The sequence below is a fragment of the Pantherophis guttatus genome, chromosome 7 (assembly GCF_059756535.1).
Source record: "Pantherophis guttatus breed Tessera chromosome 7, ASM5975653v1, whole genome shotgun sequence".
In the NCBI taxonomy this organism is placed as follows: domain Eukaryota; kingdom Metazoa; phylum Chordata; class Lepidosauria; order Squamata; family Colubridae; genus Pantherophis; species Pantherophis guttatus.
The window spans coordinates 48,730,242-48,751,991 of record NC_142069.1 but is presented as its reverse complement, the minus strand read 5'-3'; the positions used below and the strand labels follow the sequence as shown (position 1 = coordinate 48,751,991).

Sequence of the window (21,750 nt, the reverse complement as noted above, 5' to 3'; positions counted from 1 at the left end):
ATGTTCATCTATTTATTGAAGAAAATGATCCAAAGTTACACATCATAAAAGAAAATTACTACAAAATGTTTTATAGATGATATACAACTCCATCAATAATATTTGAGATAGACAAATTTTATAGTACTAAATGTTGGAAATGCCATAAAACAGATGGAATGTCTTAACGCATGTGATGAATATATAAAAAATAATATTGAGAAGATATATGGAGGGTAGAGCTGAGGATTTTGTACAATATCTGTATGACAAAATCGCTCAGATTCGGGAACAGCTGGACTCTGACTGGGTAGATCCAGGGGAGATGACTGGGGCAAGTCCTGAGAATATTATATGGGAAGAGTTTGATCCTGTGACTCCCGAAAGCGTGGACAGGATACTGAGCAGACTGAGTGCGGCCACATGTTTATTGGACCTGTGTCCCTCCTGGTTGGTACTGGCCTCCCGGGAGGTGACGCGAGGCTGGCTCCAGGGGATTATAAATGCTTCTTTGAATGAGGGTGTCTTTCCCACCGCCTTGAAAGAGGCGGTGGTGAGGCCCCTCCTCAAGAAGCCCTCCCTGGACCCGGCTGTGTTAGCAAATTATCGTCCTGTCTCCAACCTTCGCTTTGTTGCGAAGGTTGTTGAGAGTGTGGTTGCACGACAGCTGCCTCAGTACCTGGATGAATCGATTTATCTAGATCCGTTCCAGTCGGGCTTCAGGCCCGGGTACAGCACAGAGACGGCATTGGTCGCATTGGTTGATGATCTCTGGAGGGCTTGGGACAGGGGTTGCTCCTCTGTCCTGGTCCTATTAGACCTCTCAGCGGCTTTTGATACCATCGAGCATGGTATCATGCTGCACCGGTTGGAAGGGTTGGGGGTGGGGGGCACTGTTTTACAGTGGTTCTCCTCCTTTCTCTCCGACCGGTTGCAGTCTGTGTTGACAGGGGGGCAGAGGTCAACCCCGAGGCTCCTTGTATGTGGGGTGCCGCAAGGATCAGTCCTCTCGCCCCTTCTGTTCAACATTTATGTGAAGCCGCTGGGTGAGATCATCCGTGGTTTTGGGGTGAAGTACCATCAGTACGCTGATGACACCCAGCTGTACATCTCCACCCCAGACCACCCCAATGATGCCCTCGAGGTGATGTCCCGGTGCCTGGAGGCCGTACGGATCTGGATGGGGAGGAACAGACTCAGGCTCAACCCATCCAAGACCGAGTGACTGTGGTTTCCGACGTCCCGATATAGTCAGTTGGCGCCATCTCTGACTATTGGGGGCGAGTCGTTGGCCCCCACAGATGGGGTTCGCAACTTGGGCATCCTCCTGGACTCGCGGCTGTCTTTAGAAGAGCATATGGCGGCCGTGGCCAGGAGGACTTTTATCAGGTTCGCCTGATTCGCCAGTTGCGTCCCTTTCTGGATCGGGACTCGTTACGCACGGTCACTCACGCCCTTGTCACTTCACGCCTGGATTATTGCAATGCTCTCTACATGGGGCTCCCCTTGAGGAGCACCCGGAGGCTCCAATTGGTCCAGAATGCGGCCGCGCGGGTGGTGACGGGAGCGATGTGGCGCTCCCATGTGACCCCCCTCCTGCGCGAGCTGCACTGACTCCCAGTGGTCTTCCGGGTGCGCTTCAAGGTTTTGGTTACCACCTTTAGAGCGCTCCATGGCTCAGGACCAGGGTACTTACGAGACCGCCTTCTGCCACCAGTAGCCTCTCACCAACCAGTTCGCTCCCATAGAGAGGGGCTCCTCAGGGTGCCGTCGGCCAAACAATGTTGACTGGCGGCCCCCAGGGGGAGAGCCTTCTCTGTGGGGGCACCTGCCATCTGGAACGAGCTCCCCCCGGAGATACGGAGGAGCCAAGACTTACGCATCTTCCGCCGCACCCTAAAAACGTTTTTATTCCAACAGGCTGGTCTGGCCTAACTCTCCCTTTTAAATTGGCTTTTAAATTGGGTTTTAAATGTTTTTTAGATAAATTGGATGTTTTTAATTTGTTTTTTGAGCCTAAATTATTTAATCTGTTTTTAATAGTTTTTTAACTTTTGTATGTCTCTGATTTTATTTTGGCTGTTCACCGCCCTGAGTCCTTCGGGAGTAGGGCGGTATACAAATATGATAAATAAATAATAATAATATATGTCGTATGATGCACAAAATAATAGAATTTAAATTTGAAAGGAAGCCACAACTTTTCTCATTAGTTATAATGTCAGGAAAAAAATCAACAAGAAATGTAATACCAGACATTATAGCAATAGACTTATATACCACTTCATAGTGTTTTACAGCCCTCTCTAAGTGGTTTACAGAGTCAGCATATTGTCCCCAACAATCTGAGTCCTCATTTTATCGACCTTGGAAGGATGGAAGGCTGAGTCAACCTTGAGCCCTATCAGGATCGAACTCCAGGCTGTGGGCTGAGTCAGCCTGCAATACTGCATTCTAACCACTGCACCACCATGGCTTTCCATCTTATGATGAATTTTCCTACAAAGATAAGAAGAAATCATTTCATAAACTCACTAAGATAAGTTGTACAATCCTTTTATATCATTTGAATTAATTAAAACCTATAAAATAATGAATTAAAATATAGAAAAATTTAATTCACAATATATTATGCTTGCTTGTGATGCTTTATGAATACTAGATTGGGTATTAAACTGAAAAAATAGAATTTAAGCAGAAATTGCAACCACTTGTTCCAGAAACCACTGCTTTTTTAACAAAATGAAATCTATAGAAATAAAACTAATTGTGAATTACTAAATGGCTGGCGCACATTTCTTAGCTACCCCTTTCTTTTATACATTTTTCGCTAAGTATGGTATCATATCCAGCCACAGCAAGCTCAGGTTAAAAAAGAATCTGACTACGCATTTAAACTTTTTTGGAATTCTGAATAAAACCAGTTGGCTTTAATTACAGCTATGCAGAACAAAACGCTACCATTCCTGAATGATTTGGCAATTGGGAATTCTGACATTCAGTTCCATTTTGGTGTAGCTCCTATTAGAATCTGGTGTAAAATGCAAGTGATTTACTTCATGGGATAAACGACAATAATCAGCAGAAAGATCAGCAATTCAGTCTTTAGGGCAAGATAATTTTAAGTGGTGGATTGCTTTTTGACTCTCATCTTTGAAGTTCCCTATTATATGGATGCTTTTGCATGTATACTATTACGCTCATGCTTACAAATTTAAAAAGGGAAGATGAAGATTAAAGACTGCTGTTTTACAATTTGTAGCTGTTTGGTATTTAGGAAAAATACTACTCTAAAATCCAAATCCAAAACAGATTATTGAGGAGATTTGAGTAACTTTCTCTAAATTGAGATACATTACCATATCCACTAGTGCTTTTGATTTGCTATTCCTTAGCATGCATATGTGAATAAACTGTTTTAAAGCATGTTGAGAATGTTCTCCTCATTCATTTTATGGACTTGGCATTCAGAAGATATAGTTCCTGTTTCCAAAATGTAATAATAAGAAACTGTTATATGTGAAACGCGTTATAAAATATCTTTATATTATTTGTTCAAGTATTATTGTAAGTGGATGTTTTTAAGCAATGCAATATCTGGAAAAGGCCCATTCTCAATTCTCTAAAGGTCCATTGTCATAACTTGTCTTTTTTTCATTTCTATCTATATCTCATCCATCTGCCAACTTTTGCCTAGTTTTGGAACTAAATTTTGGAATGTCCAGTTTTGGAACTAAGTCACAAGGAACTAGTCTCACTTTCCCTTTTAAATTGCTGAGTATTAATGATTTATTATTCATACCTGAAAACAGGGTGGATAAAAATCAATGATTTTTTTAAAAAAAATCAGATTTTTTTTATTTAAATCGGATTTTTTTTTATTTTTATCAAATTTATTTTAATAAAAAACTTTTGGGGTAAAAATCTATCGTAAGGTAGTTTTCTATTTAAGATACTTAAACAATTTAGTTTATTCAGCATGAAATGGAGCTTAGTTATGTAGCATGAGGCTGTATATTCTGCAACACTGGGACTATCGGTGAGTCAACAGTGGGTCAAAGGAGTAGCAGCGATGACAGTTGCTCTTTAAAAATTATGATTTAAATCAAGTTGATTTAAATCAAGCCTTTTTACTAGTGATTTAAATCATGATTTAAATTGTGATTTAAATCAACTCAATTTAAATCAAATCCACCCTGCCTGAAAATGCAGAATAGCTAGGATGAAAGCATTTTGGGTTGTCCTTCACAAAATTAGAGCACTTGTTAATTCAAAGTACTATCTAGAATAGAATAGAATAGAATAGAATAGAATAGAATAGAATAGAATAGAATAGAATAGAATAGAATAGAATAGAATAGAATTTTATTGGCCAAGTCTGATTGGACACACAAGGAATTTGTCTTGGTGCATACACACTCAGTGTACATAAAAGAAAAGATACATTTGTCAAGAATCATAAGGTACAACACTTAATGATAGTCATAGGGAACAAACAAGCAATCAAATCATATTAGGAAACAGTCAATATAAATTGTAAGAATACCAGCAACAAGGTTACAGTCATACAGTCATAAGTGGGAGGAGATGGGTGATAGGGACGATGAGAAGATTAATAGTAATGCAGACTTAATAACTAGTTTGACAGTGTTGAGGGAATTATTTGTTTAGCAGAGTGATGGCATTCGGGAAAAAACTGTACTTGTGTCTAGTTGTTCTGGTGTGCAGTGCTCTATAGCGTCGTTTTGAGGGTAGGAGTTGAAACAGTTTATGTCCAGGATGTGAGGGGTCTGTAAATATTTTCACAGCCCTCTTTTTGACCTGCAGTATACAGGTCCTCAATGGAAGGCAGGTTGGTAGCAATTGTTTTTTCTGCAGTTCTAATTATCCTCTGAAGTCTGTGTCTGTCTTGTTGGGTTGCAGAACCAAACCAGACAGTTATAGAGGTGCAGATGACAGACTCAATAATTCCTCTGTAGAACTGTATCAGCAGCTCCTTGGGCAGTTTGAGCTTTCTGAGTTGGCGCAGAAAGAAAATTCTTTCTTGTGCTTTTTTGATGACGTTTTTGATGTTAGGTGTCCATTTTAGGTCTTGAGATATGGTAGAACCTAGAAATTTGAAGGTCTCTACTGTTGATACTGTGTTGTCTAGTATTGTAAGAGATGGAAATATGGAAGGGTTTCTCCTAAAGTCTACCACCATTTCTATGGTTTTGAGTGTGTTCAGTTCCAGATTGTTCCGGTCACACCACAAGGCTAGTTGTTCAACCTCTCATCTGTATGTGGATTCATCATTGTCTCGAATGAGACCGATCACTGTTGTGTCATCTGTGAACTTCAGTAGTTTAACAGATGGATTGTTAGAGATGCAGTCATTGGTATATAGAGAGAAGAGAAGTGGAGAGAGCACACAGCCTTGTGGGGCCTGTGTGCTAATTGTACAGGTATCTGATGTGATTTTGCTTAGCTTCACCTGCTGCTTCCTGTTTGTTTGTCTATTCATAATAGTTTTGCAAGTACAGTATAAACAACATGTTTGGTAAAATATATGTTTTATTTCTAAACCCCAACAAACTGATTATTTTGGAATCCAGTTATATCTCAGTAATGAGCCATATGCAAATCCAGAATTTTTACTAGTTCTGCCCATAAGTATTTTGTAAACCATGTCTTTGATCACTTCGAGAGTCCTAAGAGATGCTGTCATATGAGTACTGTAGCTCTTTTCTAATAATTTTAATCATACAAGCCAGTTTGCCTCTTGCCTCTCTCCTGCTGATTACACCTGTACACAACATCTTTACTCCAAAACCACATCAAACCCATGTACATTCTTGTAGGCTAACTGGTTTCTACTGCTTAGAAATCCCCTTTTTCTTGGCAGTGTTCCTGGCATTCATGTGACTCCTGCACACTGCAACTCAATGAAATCCTCTGAAACAGCTGCCAACTCACCAAATTTTCCATGAATTAGGTCCTGACACTTCAATGAGAGGAAAGACAATGTTTGAAATAAGGCCAGCTCTGGCTTACTGCCTAGTATGTGTCACATAATTCTACCAGCTGCCCTTCCACACAACACTTCATACTTTACAGACCACCAAGCAGATCCTTGAATACTTAAATGCTGTTTAGGCTTGGAGCTGCTAGTATGTTTTCTCAGCCTCTGGCACCCACTGGCTCCAGACTGGGCTCAGAAAGTTTTTGTAGGCGTTTGTTTTGATTTGTTTTTATTTTTATGAATGACTGCAGAAGAGGAGTCTGACTGAACTGAGGCACAATACTGCAGCCATTCATGGAAAAAAAGCAAAAGGAAACATTGTACTTTGATTGGATGCAGACCAAAGTTTAGAGGAATCTTACTCATGCAGGGCTTTTCCTAACAGCTCAGATAAAAGCTTTGCCAACTAGATTACTGTTTGTGATTTAGAAAGCATAGAATTGTGATTGGAGATGGTTTGGTTATTCTTCCATAAATTAGTTCTGCCTTTTTTCCCCCGTTTCCATTTTTATTCTGTCTCCTGCTTACTATGAGGAAAGTTCGCTTTTTTTTTACAGTTTCATTTTTATATTTTCAGCAAGCTTCCAGCTTTTGTTTATGTGCCGGGGAGGGGGTAAATTCGTTTCTAAATTTAGATTACATATGTCTAATTTTACAAAGAAAAATGATATCTGTCAGACAAGGAGAAATTGTTTAGCTGCTGCTGCTGATACATAATAATATAAATTTTAGTCTTTGATAAAATTATGATCAAAATTCCATTGTAAAAATTGGAAATGAGTTATTATATAGACTTTGGTTGCATATTAACTGCTAAAGCAAATTTGCCATGAACAAATGAGTGCTCAATAGTTATCAAATATTTCCTTTTATTATGGCAGTGAATGCTTATTCCTCGTGCTTATTCCTATACCTTAATTCATTGTATCCTAAACTTCCCACTAAAAACTTAGGCATTCATATAGAAAAAATCAACACACACTTTTATGAGATTTGGCCATATTCCGAGAGATTGTATTGGGAAATACTTCACTATTTTGATATCCTCGGCATAAATGTATACATATGGTGAATAGTATCAGCTGTATCTCTATAGAGATCTGTTTCACTATTTCATGAACTTGATATATACAGAACATCTTGCTTGATGCTCAAGCCTGAAGCTTAATCAGTAACAAGTTAGTGAGAGCTAAACAACAAAACAAAACAAAAACAAATTGATGAGGGATTATATATTACATATCTTTACACTTACCAACCTGGTGTCTTTGATATTATTACTGCTGTCTCAGAATTCCCAGCCAGCCAGAGAGTATTCAACTGGGGCAGGGAACACAAGTTACTCAGTGAGAGCATGAGCTTACATAGGAAATATTTTTAGTCATTCATACAAAAAAAGGATGTGATATCTAGCATGATTTGTTAACCTTAGCAACTTTAAGATGTCTGGACTTCAGCTCCAAGAATTGCCCAGCCAGAATGCTAGCTGGAGAATTCTGGAAGTTGACGCCCAAACTTCTTAAAGTTGCCAAGGTTGAGAAACACTGATCTACTCTCTTCCAAAATTAAACCTTTTACCAAGTAAGATAAAAAAAATGAATTATTATGGCATATATTAGATTCAGCTCATTCACATGCTTCTGTACTAGTACCTTTACTATAATGAATTCTTGCTCTAGGACAGGGTCCCCAAATCCCGGGCCATGGACCGGTACCAATCCATGGCCTGTTAGGAACAAACCACACAGTTAGAGGTGAGCGGCAAGCAAGTGAGCAAATTCAAAAGCATCCCTCCCCTGGTCCATGAAAAAATTGTTTTCCATGAAACAGGCCCCTGGTGCCCCCCCCCCAAAAAAAGCCTGGGTGTGCTGCTCTAGAAGATACTCCAAATGTAGATCGGGTAACCCTCTTATAAAATAGCTGCTCATGAAGCTGAAAGTTGTTGATTCCAGCCCAGATGTTTCTGACATGTACTTCTATCTATGCTGAGGTTCCAAGTAGATTTAGACAGATCTTAATGAAGACTCTGAATGATAAGTCACATAAAGATTTACAACTTTTCCTGATACTTGATCAAAACCAAAAGGAGCTGAATTTGAGATTTTGAGTCCGAAATTAACTTCTCATACATCACCCTGTGATATTATCTTTTCAGACTACTGTATATTTCAAAATTAAAAGAATAAAACCATTTCAGTCTGCTGTTAAGTATGGCATATCCTCAGTTTATAAATATAAATGGAGTGTTTGCAGCTAAATTAGACATACTTTAGAATATGCAAATTACCTGACATTCTATTTATTTTACTGTAAACATAAACCTCAGTATTGTAGTTGTAAGCAAGGATAAATAAGCCATTTTGCATATTATGGTAAAATAGCATTTTTCTATTTATATTACATTAGAAAATGTAGCAAGTTTTATTCATGTAAATTGTCTAAATGATATTTTAATATATACATATATATCACCTGGGTTTATTTTTGTTTTATTGTTTTGCAGCCACAGCAAGTGGTCCAGAAGAAGCCAACTAAGGTAAAAAGTGAATTGTCTTTGCCAGATAGTTAATTCAGTTCCTTGTAATTGTTTGTCATGCTTCTTTACTTGTAGCGTTACTATAAAATGAATGGAAATATACATTTTATGTACTTACAACAGAATGACCAAATAATTCTATGCATATTTTTTAAAAAAATGTCTTTTGCAAAGACTAAAAATATACCATGACATATCATTTCATCAATTTATCAGTTTAGATTCCTAATAACTTCTTTTTGCTATATTTAATTAACCATATTTTCAAACAATATGCAAGAAATGCTCCGATCTGTTTAATTGTTTTGAAATACAGAAGCAGTTACTTTGGTTTGATTATCTTAAAGTACAATTGCAGAATTTTTTACATGAATTGGGAAGAGAAGCTCAAAACCAAATTACTTCCATTTCCAGGGGCATTGAAAAATCAGAAAACTCAAAACTGCAGTCACCTTCAAAATAAACATAATTTAATTACCAGTCAGAACCTTTTCTGGCCATTTACTAACATGGCATAATGTCATGAAAGCTTACACTTTTGTGCAAAATTTTCACTACTGAAAATTAGAATAGAAAAATATTTGATATGTGCATTTGAAGTAAAATTAATGAGAAGGGCATAGGATAGAATATAAATTAGAATATTAGTAATTAATTGTAAGTGAGCAATTTCCTTGATAAAGCTTAGATTGGGGATATGTGTTGAAATAAATCTGCTAAAATTGAAAATATATAACATTTTGGATGAAGAATTGATAGCCTTTTCTGTGCCAGAAGTGGTAAAATGCTAAGAAGGATAGGGCTCTCAGTAGAATAATCTTATGAAATTTCATTGATTAATTTTGTGATATTATATATCTTACTGATTTAAATCCTGCTAACACCTTCAATTCCCAGGGGGAAAAATATGTGGGGAATTCAAAATTCAGTCTGCTAAGGAATCTATAAAGCTTTCCCTCATTGTGTTTGCCAAGTACTTTGTAGATCACTCTGACCCCAGCAGAAGCTTGGCAGAATCTCAGTGGTGTATTGATAGGGACCACACATTTCCATTCACATTCTCAATTGTGACTAGTCTTTTTGCTGGACCAACTGAGAATAAGCCTGGATTTTAGGACATAATTCTAGTGTATTCAACATACATTTCTGTAGTTTAGCACCCCAAGGGATCTCCTCTGATGTTCATGGGTCTTTTGGGGTGGGTCCCTAACCAGGTTGTTTCCTGATCCCACCTCAAACACCACTGTGGCAGACCTAGTAGATAGAGAAGTGGGGAGCAAGTAACAAAAAGAAAACCCTGGACTTCAACAATATAGAGAACTTGTTCAAGTTTATTCTCCCTAGTCTCTTGAGCATTCAGTGAATGGGTCTGAAAATAAAAATAGGTTGATGGAATCTCCTCAATCCAAACTAAGAACTCAAAGTAACGTTCAAAATAAAATGCCTAACCAGGAAGTTAAACCCCTCTGGAGTTGCAGTTTGGAACTTGTTTTCCTGCTCCATCAGCAGCAATCAAAATAAGCCATCTAGCCTCAGCTGTGGGTACATATGCAGCTCCTTACTTGTCTAGACTCTGGTCCTCTTTTTCCTCTGAGGAAGACCTTGAAGAAACAACTTTCTTCTCTGCCTGGACAATGAGCTGAGACCAGGCCGAGCAACATAGAAGGGGCGGGGGGAGCGTTGTACAAGCCTGATAAGGATAATCCAACAAGTATTTTCTCATGTAAAAATTTCTTTTCTTGTCCTCTAGCATTTATCCTCTCCTTCTCCAGCTCCACATCTGCTCCTTCATCAGAGCAGCCTTTTGCTCAGCAGGCACTAAGATTTAGTTATATAATTAGTTAGTATTCCATCTTATTATTTTTGGAAACAATTCAAGATGACAAAGATATCCAACACATCTTTCTCCTCTAATTTTTCCCATAACAAACCTGTGAGATGGGATGGGCTGAGAGAGTGTGACTGGTCCACAGTTACTAGCCGACTTACAGGACTTGAACTCAAGGTCTCTGGCTTTCTAGCCTGGTATCTTAACCACTACACCAGTGATGGCTAATCTTTTTGCCTTCACATTCCAAAAGCAGGGGGAGCACAAGGGGGATCATGCGTGTGCGTGCCCACTCCCATAATTCAATGCGCCCCACACATGCGTGTGTGACCCCCCCCCCCGTGTTCTCCCCACTTTTGGCACATGATGGCACGGTAGCCCAGTAGGCCTGTTTTTCACGTTCCCCAGACTCCAGAGGCTTTCTTGGAGCCTGGGGAAGGCGAAAATGCCCTTCTCCCCCCACTCCCGGAGGCCCTCCAGAGGCTGGAAACTGCCTGTTTACCGACTTCTGGTGGACCGGAAGGCCGATTTTTCACTCTCCCCAGGCTCCAGAAGTCGGTAAACAGGCAGTTTCCAGCCTCTGGAGGGCCTCCGGGAGTGGGGGGAGAAGGGTGAAAATGGCCTTCCCCATCCCCCCAGATGGCCATAGATTCGCCATCACGGCAGTAGACCATACTGTCTCTATACTGTATACAGATATCATATTCTATTACTCTGGTGTACTCACAAGAAGGCTGGAGTTTTCCCTTCACCATACATTCTCAAGCAAAACATTTTCAAAAACTTTAACTATTTCAATTTGTCACAAGCTGTTTTTTTAAAAAACGAATTTGCTACAAAAATAATGATGGAATTGCTATACTATTGCTTAGTAATGATAGGGCTTTTTTTTAAATTGAGTGATTATCTTTTCTTCAACATAGTTCTAGTTATTAATTTATGGCCAAACACATTCCTTATTTGTTTGAGAACTGAAATGTCAATTCTAATCACAATTACTAGAAATATAATGTGACCAACTTTTTTACAATGAGAAGGACGACACAAATAAATTGGAAAAAAAAATTCACTGAGAAAGAAGTGAATCTAATGCGTGCGTGTGTGCCATGTCGTGTTTTGGTAAAAAGTAAACAAAGCCACTTGCACACAGCACACTCTCTCAAAGCAATTCTCCTGTGTGGAGCGCATGCGTCTCATAATTGTGTCACGCCGCACTGTACCGAGCCTTGACGAATCATCATGTCAAATACAAATACGTCACATCATACGCAACGGATCGGATCGGCATCAATCGAATATGGAGATTTACAGATTAGTCTTCAAATATCGAAAAGGAGGACATGTAGGAGGACACTTTTCAAGAGAGAACAGAACTTACAAAAGAAGGACTGTCCTCCGTAAAGGAGGACAATTGGTCACCTTAAGAAATAGTAATTGTGTAGAAAGTATGTAGAAATAGAAAATCTTTTGACAAATTATTAAGACCATAGGATCTAATCCAAAACATCAAGTTTGAAACTATTTCTCGGCATTTTTAAAAAAGATTAATAAAGTACCAAAGTACCAAAAGGCAAGGGACATTTTCACTTCCTGCTTTCTTCTGCATTTTTCATCACGTATTCTGTCTGTAAAAAGTATAATAGAAAAGAAAACACTAAGAAGACACATTTTAGAAATATTTTTCAAAAATGCATAGGAAAGAAAAGACCTTGAAACAAATTGTCAAGATGTCAGACTCTGACAAACGTGTTCTGTTTTTTTAATCTTTTTTTAACCTTTCTGAATTACAGAAACTAGGCCCCAAAACAGTCATAACTGTTTTCTGTAGACAAGAACAGGATAAGCCTGAGAGGGATGACATACCTAAGAGGGATGTGAATCCTGTCATAATTTACATTAAAGTGCTTTACTACTCCCTTTTGTTTCCTACTATCAAAATGCTTTTTAAAGGCAAATATAGTTCATATTCAAAATGGATGAGAAGATGAGCTCATGCAGACTTCTTAATCTGAGTTATCTGAGGAAGTAGTGATAAAATATAAACATAGGACTCCATGGAAGTTCATGGAGAATAATGTAAATCTTTTGCTGCCTTCTGAAGAATCACTTCCTTTTCCATTTGTTTCCTTCTAATATAAGGTGACCAGACGTCCCGCTTTTTGCGGGACAGTCCCGCTTTTGAGCAATTTGTCCCGCGTCCCGCAGCGTTTTAAAAAAGTCCCGATTTTTCATTCTGCCTCCTGAGTCCCCACTGATGGCTAGAGGGGAAAAAAACTGTTTGAACTCTCGCCGCGGGGCTTCAAAGGGCCGACCTACAGCTGATCAGTGTTAAAAAAAAAACACCTTGGTATATTTGCGGCGCAAGGCAGCCCTCGTTTCCTGCCGATTCGGAGCGGTAAACAGCGTCTGGTTCAGGGAGCAGCCGGATTTTGCTCTCCATTGCTCTCTCGGTCCCCTGCAAGCTCTCATCTCTCGAGAAGCCCAACCAAAGTTTCCCGCGCCATTTCAGGGAGCGTTCCTCGAGAGACGAGAGCTTGCAGGGGGCCGAGAGAGCAATGGAGAGCAAAATCCGGCTGCTCCCCGAACCAGACGCTGTTTACCGCTCCGAGTCCCAAGCGACAGGAGAGGAGGGCTGCCTTGTGCTGCAAATATACCAAGGTGGAATCCTGATGCCGCCCTTACAGCGGAGAGAAGAAGCCGGATTTTGCTCTCCATTGCAGACACCAGATCGTAATGCACCACCTGCAAAAATGCGAAAATTTCCAAATGTAGCCCTGCCCTCTTACAGCTCTCCTGATGTTCAACTGTTGTCTCTCAAGGAGGATACTTGGCCAGCCTCATGCTTGATGTCTCCCACCTTGGCAGCTTTAAGACTTGTGGACTTCAACTCCCAGAATTCTCCACAATTCCCCAGAATGGGCTCGGCGGGAGTTGAAGTCCAAACGTTGTAAAAGAACCACAATTGCCCAGCCCTGGGCTAGGGTAGGCTGATGCCGCGCGGATGGGAGGAGGGGCGGGCGACCCAGCAATTAAGTTGTGGTTTGGAGGTATATATGGGGGAAATTATTTGGTTTATTATTATTGATAGATATAATTAATTGATTTGTAAGAAATTGGATTGCATGGAAATAATTGGAATATTCATGTTCATATTGATTAATATACAAAAAAGATAGTTATATAACTAATTGATTTATATTAAAATGTTGAATTTGTATTAAACAACTGTATTACATAATTACATAATTAACCAATGTGAGGATGGATATAAAAATAGATGACAATGGGAAGGGGTATAATATAGAATAGAAGGGGAAAATTGAATTTGATTAAGATTAGAGATGAGGATGAAGGGTAATATTGGTTTTTTTAAAAAATAGATGAGGAATAAATATGGCAAAAAGGAAATATAGAAATTGTAAATTTAATTGAAATGACTAAACGCTGTTTAAATTTGTGAACCAGCCAAATATTCTGTTCAAAGAAAATACATTGTATGTTTGTATGTGTGTTTCTAATTACTGCTATTTATTCATATTTGTTCTCTTTTATTCTTTAAAGTTTAACAATTCATTCTTTATCTTAATATCTTTATATTTGTTTGGGGTTGGCTTTCTTCCCGTTCATCTTTTTTATTGTACAGCAATCTTTCTCCTCAAACCTACCACCTCTCTCTTTTCTTTCCTTCTTACTTTCTCTTCCCCCACCCTCTTTTTCTCCTCCCTACTTCCTCTTCCTTTCTCCTCCTCCTCCTCTCTTCCTCCCTCTCTTACCCTCACTCCTACTCTAATTTCTCTTCCTTCATCCCTCTCTATTGCTGTATCCTTTAATGCATATGGACTACTCGGAGGGCTGAAAAAGTTATTTTTGACTGGTCCTCGCACTTTTGACCAGTCCTCGAATTTACGACTGTCCTCACATTTTACATTTTTGCCCTATCTTGTCATCATGGTGAAGAGAAGCAGTTGTGAAATGAGTGACATGGTTGTTAAGAATGCTGCATGGGCATAAATGTGAGGATGGTCATAAGTATGAGGACCAGTCAAAAGTGCGAGGACCTGTCAGAAATGACTTTTTTCAGCCCTCTGGTTAGTCCTTTTGTGCATATGGACTACTCAGAGGGCTGAAAAGGTTATTTTTGACTGGTCCTCGCACTTTTGACCAGTCCTCGAACTTACGACTGTCCTCATATTTTACATTTTTGCCCTATCTTGTCGTCATGGTGAAGAGAAGCAGTTGTGAAATGAGTGACATGGTTGTTAAGAATGCTGCACAGGCATAAATATGAGGATGGTCATAAGTGTGAGGACCAGTCAAAAGTGCGGGGACCTGTCAGAAATGACTTTTTTCAGCCCTCTGGTTAGTCCTTTTGTGCATATGGACTACTCGGAGGGCTGAAAAAGTTATTTTTGACTGGTCCTCGCACTTTTGACCAGTCCTCGAATTTACGACTGTCCTCAAATTTTACGTTTTTGCCCTATCTTGTCACCATGGTGAAGAGAAGCAGTTGTGAAATGAGTGACATGGTTGTTAAGAATGCTGCATGGGCATAAATGTGAGGATGGTCATAAGTGTGAGGACCAGTCAAAAGTGTGAGGACCTGTCAGAAATGACTTTTCAGCCCTCTGAGTAGTCCCTATACACATAGCCATGGCCACCCGGTCACATGACCAGCTAGCCACGCCCACCCAGTCACATGGCCTCCAAGCCACGCCCACACAATAAGCCACGCCCACAATGGTGTCCTTCTTACCAATGTTAAAATCTGTTCACCTTACCCTATACACATAGCCATGGCCACCCGGTCACATGACCAGCTAGCCACGCCCACCCAGTCACATGACCAGCTAGCCACGCCCACAAAATAAGCCACGCCCACAATGTCCCTCTTTACCAATGTTAAAATCTGGTCACCTTATTCTAATATCTTCACAGATGTTCTTTTCCACAATGCTTTTTGTATTAAGTCAGAAATATAATCATCGATGAGTTGAGATCAATGAGGCTTTGAGGTGTTATATATCCAGCGTTCATAAATCCAGAATGTTTTTTTGTCCTTTGAATTAGGGAACTAGAATAGTCTAGAGCACAATTCCACCAACTTGAATATGTTGGACTTCAGTTCCCATCTGTGGTGTCTATAGGATTATAGGAGCTAATATCCACCTTACCTGGAGAACATCAAGCTGGAGAAAAAAACGAATCCAAGAATAGTTTAAATTTGAAAGCAGATGATTGAGGAAAAATATTTAAATTAACCAGCCACCAAAGTAGATTCCTGTATTTCTGCCATTATAAAATACACATGCATGTTTCTGTACAGTTTGATTTAACATGCCCTGCAAGTAGATTTGGCATCATTTTCTAGCAGCTGTAGCAAGAATACAAATGTTGACGGCATCCACACAATTTGTCCTTAGTTAAGAATGCAATGTATTGTATGAATTTACTAAGCCTATCACTATTGGGACAAGATTAGGGCAGTTTTGATCCAGTTTATACCAAGGCAGTTGCAAGTCAAATTAGCTTGTACTGGACAGCTATGTTGTACAAAACTAAAATAAATCAGTCATCTGCAAGATAGTAAAACAATTCTGCCCAGTCATTTTTCCAAGAAATTAGAGATATGGCATGGCTGAAAATACAGTGGGCTATGTTACAATATTCACTCCCAAGGCCTGGCAAAACAAAGCATCTCATTCAAATATTATGCTTAGGTCACATTCACTATGGCCTTGCCTTGCCCGTCAGAAAGAATTACCTATTTCCATTTCCTGCTGGTGTAGGATCAGGGAATACAGGAAAAATTGGAGAAGATGCACAAGAACTCTTGAACTCTTGAGTTCCTTCAAATAGTAGCCATTGGTCTAGTTACTATGACTCTGGGTGTCAGAACCATAAGAAAGGAACTCTGATAGGGTTAAGCCAATTATGAATCTAGTCATCATGGTAATAATATATTGAAATAATCTTCCATGATTCTTTTCTAACTATTTATCCATTAGTTCTTAAAAGAAAAAATTCTGGCTTCAATTAAATATTAATCTTTAAAATCCTCATCGGTTTTCTAGCTTTTTTATACTGTATGTCCACCAAGCATAATAAAATGTATATGTATTTCAGTCCAATAACGCCTATCTTTTTTACAAGTCCATCAAATGTAATAAAAAGTTCCTACTTGATCTTTACATTTCCAACATGTTAAAAGTCCCATATATATATTTAACAATGTCTCTGGTGATATATGCTATCCATATATCATTTTATGGAACTGTTCCTTTAGATTTTAACAAACTATAAATTTCAAGCTTTTGGTCCACATATTTTCCTGTTGCTGCATTTATTCATTATATCCAAAAAGTTTAGCTTTAACTTATCATACAGTTTTAAATTTGTTCATTTTCTATGTCCACTCTTACCGTAACAGAAATATTCATTTTAGCTATATTTGCCATTAGTACATAATTCGGTTTCAAATGTAGTTTTATCATGTTCAAAACAAGAAATACTTTGAACAAGATTAAATCTTTCTGAGGGTTGCATATATAAATCGTTGACATTTATATCATAAAATCCTCTGTATCTGAATATATGTGAATCCAATTTTTTAACTTTTTTATATGTCCACTAAGCATGATAAACTATTCCTTCATGTTGTTCACATTTCCAACATACATTTGAAATGCCTTTATACCTTCCAGATCTTATATTTCAGTTTTCGCATGCAGAAAGCAAATGCATTCACAATTAGGCATGTATGCTTTCTTATTTAGAATCATGGACATTTTGTATTAAATCCCAAACTACCTTCAGACAGTTACAGAACCCTGAAGATTTTCCACCCCGTAGCTGGAGAATTTCATAACAGGTTCTCCTTATTTGTATTAATACACACTGTTAAATTATGTTATGAAAGCTGGGGAATGATTTAGAATGACAGAAGAATAGCACTGAGCTTACGTTAGAAAAGATACCATATCATCTTGTAAGCCACTAGTAAAATCATCCAGATAGAAAAAAGAATCTTATTTATTTTGGGATTTAGAGTAGGAGATACCCATATCATTGTTCTTTCAGTCACTAAAATTAAACTGATACTATCAAGTGAATTCTATAGTTATTTCTTAGTTAAATTATAAACAAAGAGAAAATAATGTCAGTTTGCTCATTTATAAGGAGCTTACAACAGCTGTGTTCCATATGCAAAGTGCCATACTATATGGGTGAATTACATTTACATGTAAATGGATCATAAGCTTCCTAACAGATAGGAAGCAGCAGGTGAAGCTAAGCAGAATCATATCAGATACCCGTACAATTAGCACAGGGGCCCCACAAGGCTGTGTGCTCTCTCCACTTCTCTTCTCTCTATATTCCAATGACTGCATCTCTAATGATCCATCTATTAAACTACTGAAGTTCACAGATGACACAACAGTGATCGGTCTCATTTGAGACAATGATGAATCCACATACAGATGGATCGTTGAATAATTAGCCTCGTGGTGCGACCAGAACAATCTGGAACTGAACACACTCAAAACCGTATAAATGGTGGTAGACTTTAGGAGAAACCCTCCGATACGACCACCTCTTACAATACTAGACAACACAGTACCAACAGTAGAGACTTCAAATTTCTAGGTTCTACCATATCTCAAGACTTAAAATGGACACCTAACATCAAAAACGTCATCAAAAAAGCATAAGAAAGAATGTTCTTTCTGCGCCAAATCAGAAAGCTCAAACTGCCCAAGGAGCTGCTGATACAGTTCTACAGAGGAATTATTGAGTCTGTCATCTGCACCTCTATAACTGTCTGGTTTGGTTCTGCAACCCAAGAAGACAGACAGACTTCAGAGGATAATTAGAACTGCAGAAAAAACAATTACTACCAACTTGCCTTCCATTGAGGACCTGTATACTGCACGAATCAAAAAGAGGGCTGTGAAAATATTTACAGACCCCTCGCATCCTGGACATAAACTATTTCAACTCCTACCCTCAAAACAGCGCTAAAGAGCACTGCACACCAGAACAACTAGACACAAGAACAGTTTTTTTCCTGAACGCCATCACTCTGCTAAACAAATAATTTCCTCAACACTATCAAACTAGTTATTAAGTCTGCATTACTATTAATCTTCTCATCGTCCCTATCACCCATCTCCTCCCACTTATGACTGTATGACTGTAACCTTGTTGCTGGTATTCTTACAATTTATATTGACTGTTTCCTAATATGATTTGATTGCTTGTTTGTTCCCTATGACTATCATTAAGTGTTGTACCTTATGTTTCTTGACAAATGTATCTTTTCTTTTATGTACACTGAGTGTGTATGCACCAAGACAAATTCCTTGTGTGTCCAATCACACTTGGCCAATAAAGAATTCTATTCTATTCTATTCTATTCTATTCTATTCTATTCTATTCTATTCTATTCTATTCATTGTAAAATAATACAAAAGGAATTGTTTAGAAACAAGATGATTAACAAAGTGATAATTTTTAAAACTTCTAAAGCTTAAAAATTCTTAAAGCATTTAAGAATTCTTTAGGATAATTTGAAGTCCAGTGCAGAAGAAAAGCTGAAAGCCTTCAGAATGCTAAGTAGTAATTTTGTGTGTGTGTGTATATTTATAAGATACTAGCTGGATACCCGTGCTTCGCTACGAAACTATGTGATCGGGCTTCATAAATCGACACATCTTGAAAATTAATGAGTAGTTACGATCGGCCTCTCCTCTCCCCTTCTCTCCCTCTGGCTTGCCCCACAGAAGCCTTCCCTATCCTATCCCCTTCTCTCCCTCAGCCTTGCCCCGCAGAAAGCTCTCCTATCCTATCCCCTAGTTGCTGCTGTGAAAGTAAAACAAAGTGAAAGTCCTGTCCTCTGCTTGTGTTTTGCATTTGGAACAGATTTCTTTTCAGGTTGGGAGGGAGAGTAGAGCTCCTTAGCATCAGAGGGCTCTTTGGAAAGTGAAACAGTATTTGCTGTGTGAGCAAGAAGGAGACAGGAAGGAGCCTGGCCGTGGCTTAGCTCAAGTGTTCTGTATTAAAGCTGCTTCCTGCTGTGAAAGTAAAACTGAAAGTGAAACTCCTCTCCTCTGCATGTGTTTTGCATTTGGAACAGATTTCTTTTCAGGTGGGGAGGGGGAGTAGAACTCCTTAGCATCAGAGCGTGTTAATCATAATATAGGAAATACTAATGCTGTGATGGTCAGTTCGAAAAATCCTTTCTTAGTGAGTACCTAGAAGCCAAGAGGAACATACTTGGCAAATTTCAAGTTTGTAGGCTTTATGATTCTGGAGATTTTGTGATTACAGCGTGAGTGGTTTTCATGTTTATTTATAAGATATTTGAACACTACAATGGAAGTAAATGTGTTCTTTCTATGTAGGTTGATCCTAACTCCCCCAAACCTAAACAACAACCCTATTTCCATTTGGGGGAGAGTAATGGAAGAAAAGAAGAGACATAAATGTCAAGAGACTAAGAGCAATTCAGTTGACGCCTTGTCTTTATGTAGAACTTGAAATCAAGTAGGCTGAAACAAAAATTGTCTTATTTATTAACCTTTGTGCAAACTTTTAATGTAAATAGAACATGAATAAAACTATTTAAGTATTTGGGAATCAATCCTTCACTGTGTGGTGATATCAATTTCTACCTTTTAACCTGTTCCCAGAAGCCTTCAAATCTATATTGAGTTCTGCCAGATGAAACAGCAATATATTCTTCCTAGCTGCTGCCACCAAGTGCTTCTAAGCAAAGGTGCTGACTTCATTTTATAGACAGAAAAGGTCTGTCTCTGTAAAGACTTGTAATGCGCTGCAGTCAAAGCTTTAAAAATTTTACTTGGTACTTAATGCACTTCACTGCTTGGAATTTGGCTTTGCCCCTGTTAAGGTTTGCATGAGGATCTGTCATTAAAATGTTGAGTACAACTAGTCTTTGGGTTGGGCTCGACTCAGTCTGTTCTGTTGTTGCTGTTGTTGTTAACTGTATTGTGGGAAACAGGTATAGCCAAGAATTTTGCATATTGTGGCTTCTCTGCAGAATTTTTCATCATGTTGCCTTTCCTAGGCCTTAATGGTGGTCAAATAGTCCTTGACTTGGATCTGAAGGGCAGCCATAAGGCCTGAAGCCATTGCAACAAAGACCTCTTTTGCACGCCTTTCTCTAACACACACACATACACAGACTTACAGAAGTGCTTTTATTATAGCAATTGTTAACGTCTCGCTCTCTGGGATGCTGGAGGAAAGAAGTATAGTGTTCCAGCTTGGAATATTTATGCCTGTGCCTAGATAATGCTATGGTAGCAGTTTTTCATATATTGCAGCATTATCCTCTTTACGGTAGCTGGAGCTCTAAGCTACTATATTTCCTTCTAAATACTTAGGTCAATCTAAAAAGAAGATAGCATACTTTCTATTACACAATTGGCTTGTTATTATTTTCATTAGGGCTAAATTCTATTACAATGGAATTTCCATCAGGAAGTACTGGGTCTCCACTGGTGATTCAAATTTATTTTATTATACATTTTTAATGAAGTCTTATCTGTATCACTTATGTATTGTACACTATTTTGGTATTTGGATGTAAATAAATGAATAGTCTTGATTATCTGGAAGAACAAAATCTTAATTTAGTATACATCAAAACATTTATGAATACAGATGTTTAGGTGTTTTGATTTCTGTAGTTATTCTGAAACCTTTTTCCATCAGTGATAAAAAGCACTACTACTCTGAGTAGTATTCAGTGAACTGAAAGCTATCAACCAGTTGACACTGCTATTTTTATTCTTTCCAACCCAATAAACTATTGGAAGGACATTATGTAAAGGAGTGGGCTGCCTTTCTGCCCATCAGCAATAATTTAAAGTGAAGAGCTGATACATAGCTCTGGGACATTATTTACTTTGCAGATAAGTGGACTCAAGTTCAGTCCCCAGCATCTTTTCACACAGGATCATCTAGTAGGCACTGGAAAATGTCTTATCTCTTTTCTTATCACACACTTTATTAAAAAAAAGTGGATAGTGCTAGGCTAGTGGGCCAATGGTGCAACTTAGCAAATGTGTATGCTTCACTATAGTTTATACCAGTGTAGGACAAAAACATACTTTGGTACTTTTTCTTGCTGGTCCAAATGTCTGTGGGACAAATGTCCAAGCTAGTCAGCTATTTTAAAAAGCATTTAGGGGTCTGAAGGAGTGGTGAATAATAATACATGCATAACAATATCACTTATATGCAACAGATTGTGTACTTGTTTCTCTCTTTATGATCAAAATACTTAATTGCAGTGTTTATATGAGGATATCTCACATATTTGTCATTATTCTTATTGTGATTTTTTGTGGTGCTGACATTGCTTGTTTTTTTGACATCAAA

At 38.5% G+C, this 21,750-nt stretch overlaps 1 protein-coding gene across 2 annotated transcripts in view; it reads left to right on the top strand.

The window, feature by feature from the left end:
- Window positions 1-21,750, top strand: part of HMGA2 (high mobility group AT-hook 2) — a 176,686-nt gene that overhangs the window by 145,589 nt on the left and 9,347 nt on the right. For both annotated transcript variants that reach the window (XM_034403616.3, XM_087873178.1), the window contains exon 4: window positions 8,484-8,516. In XM_034403616.3, coding sequence (XP_034259507.1) covers window positions 8,484-8,516 — 33 coding nt within the window. The remainder of the gene's footprint in view (window positions 1-8,483; window positions 8,517-21,750) is intronic.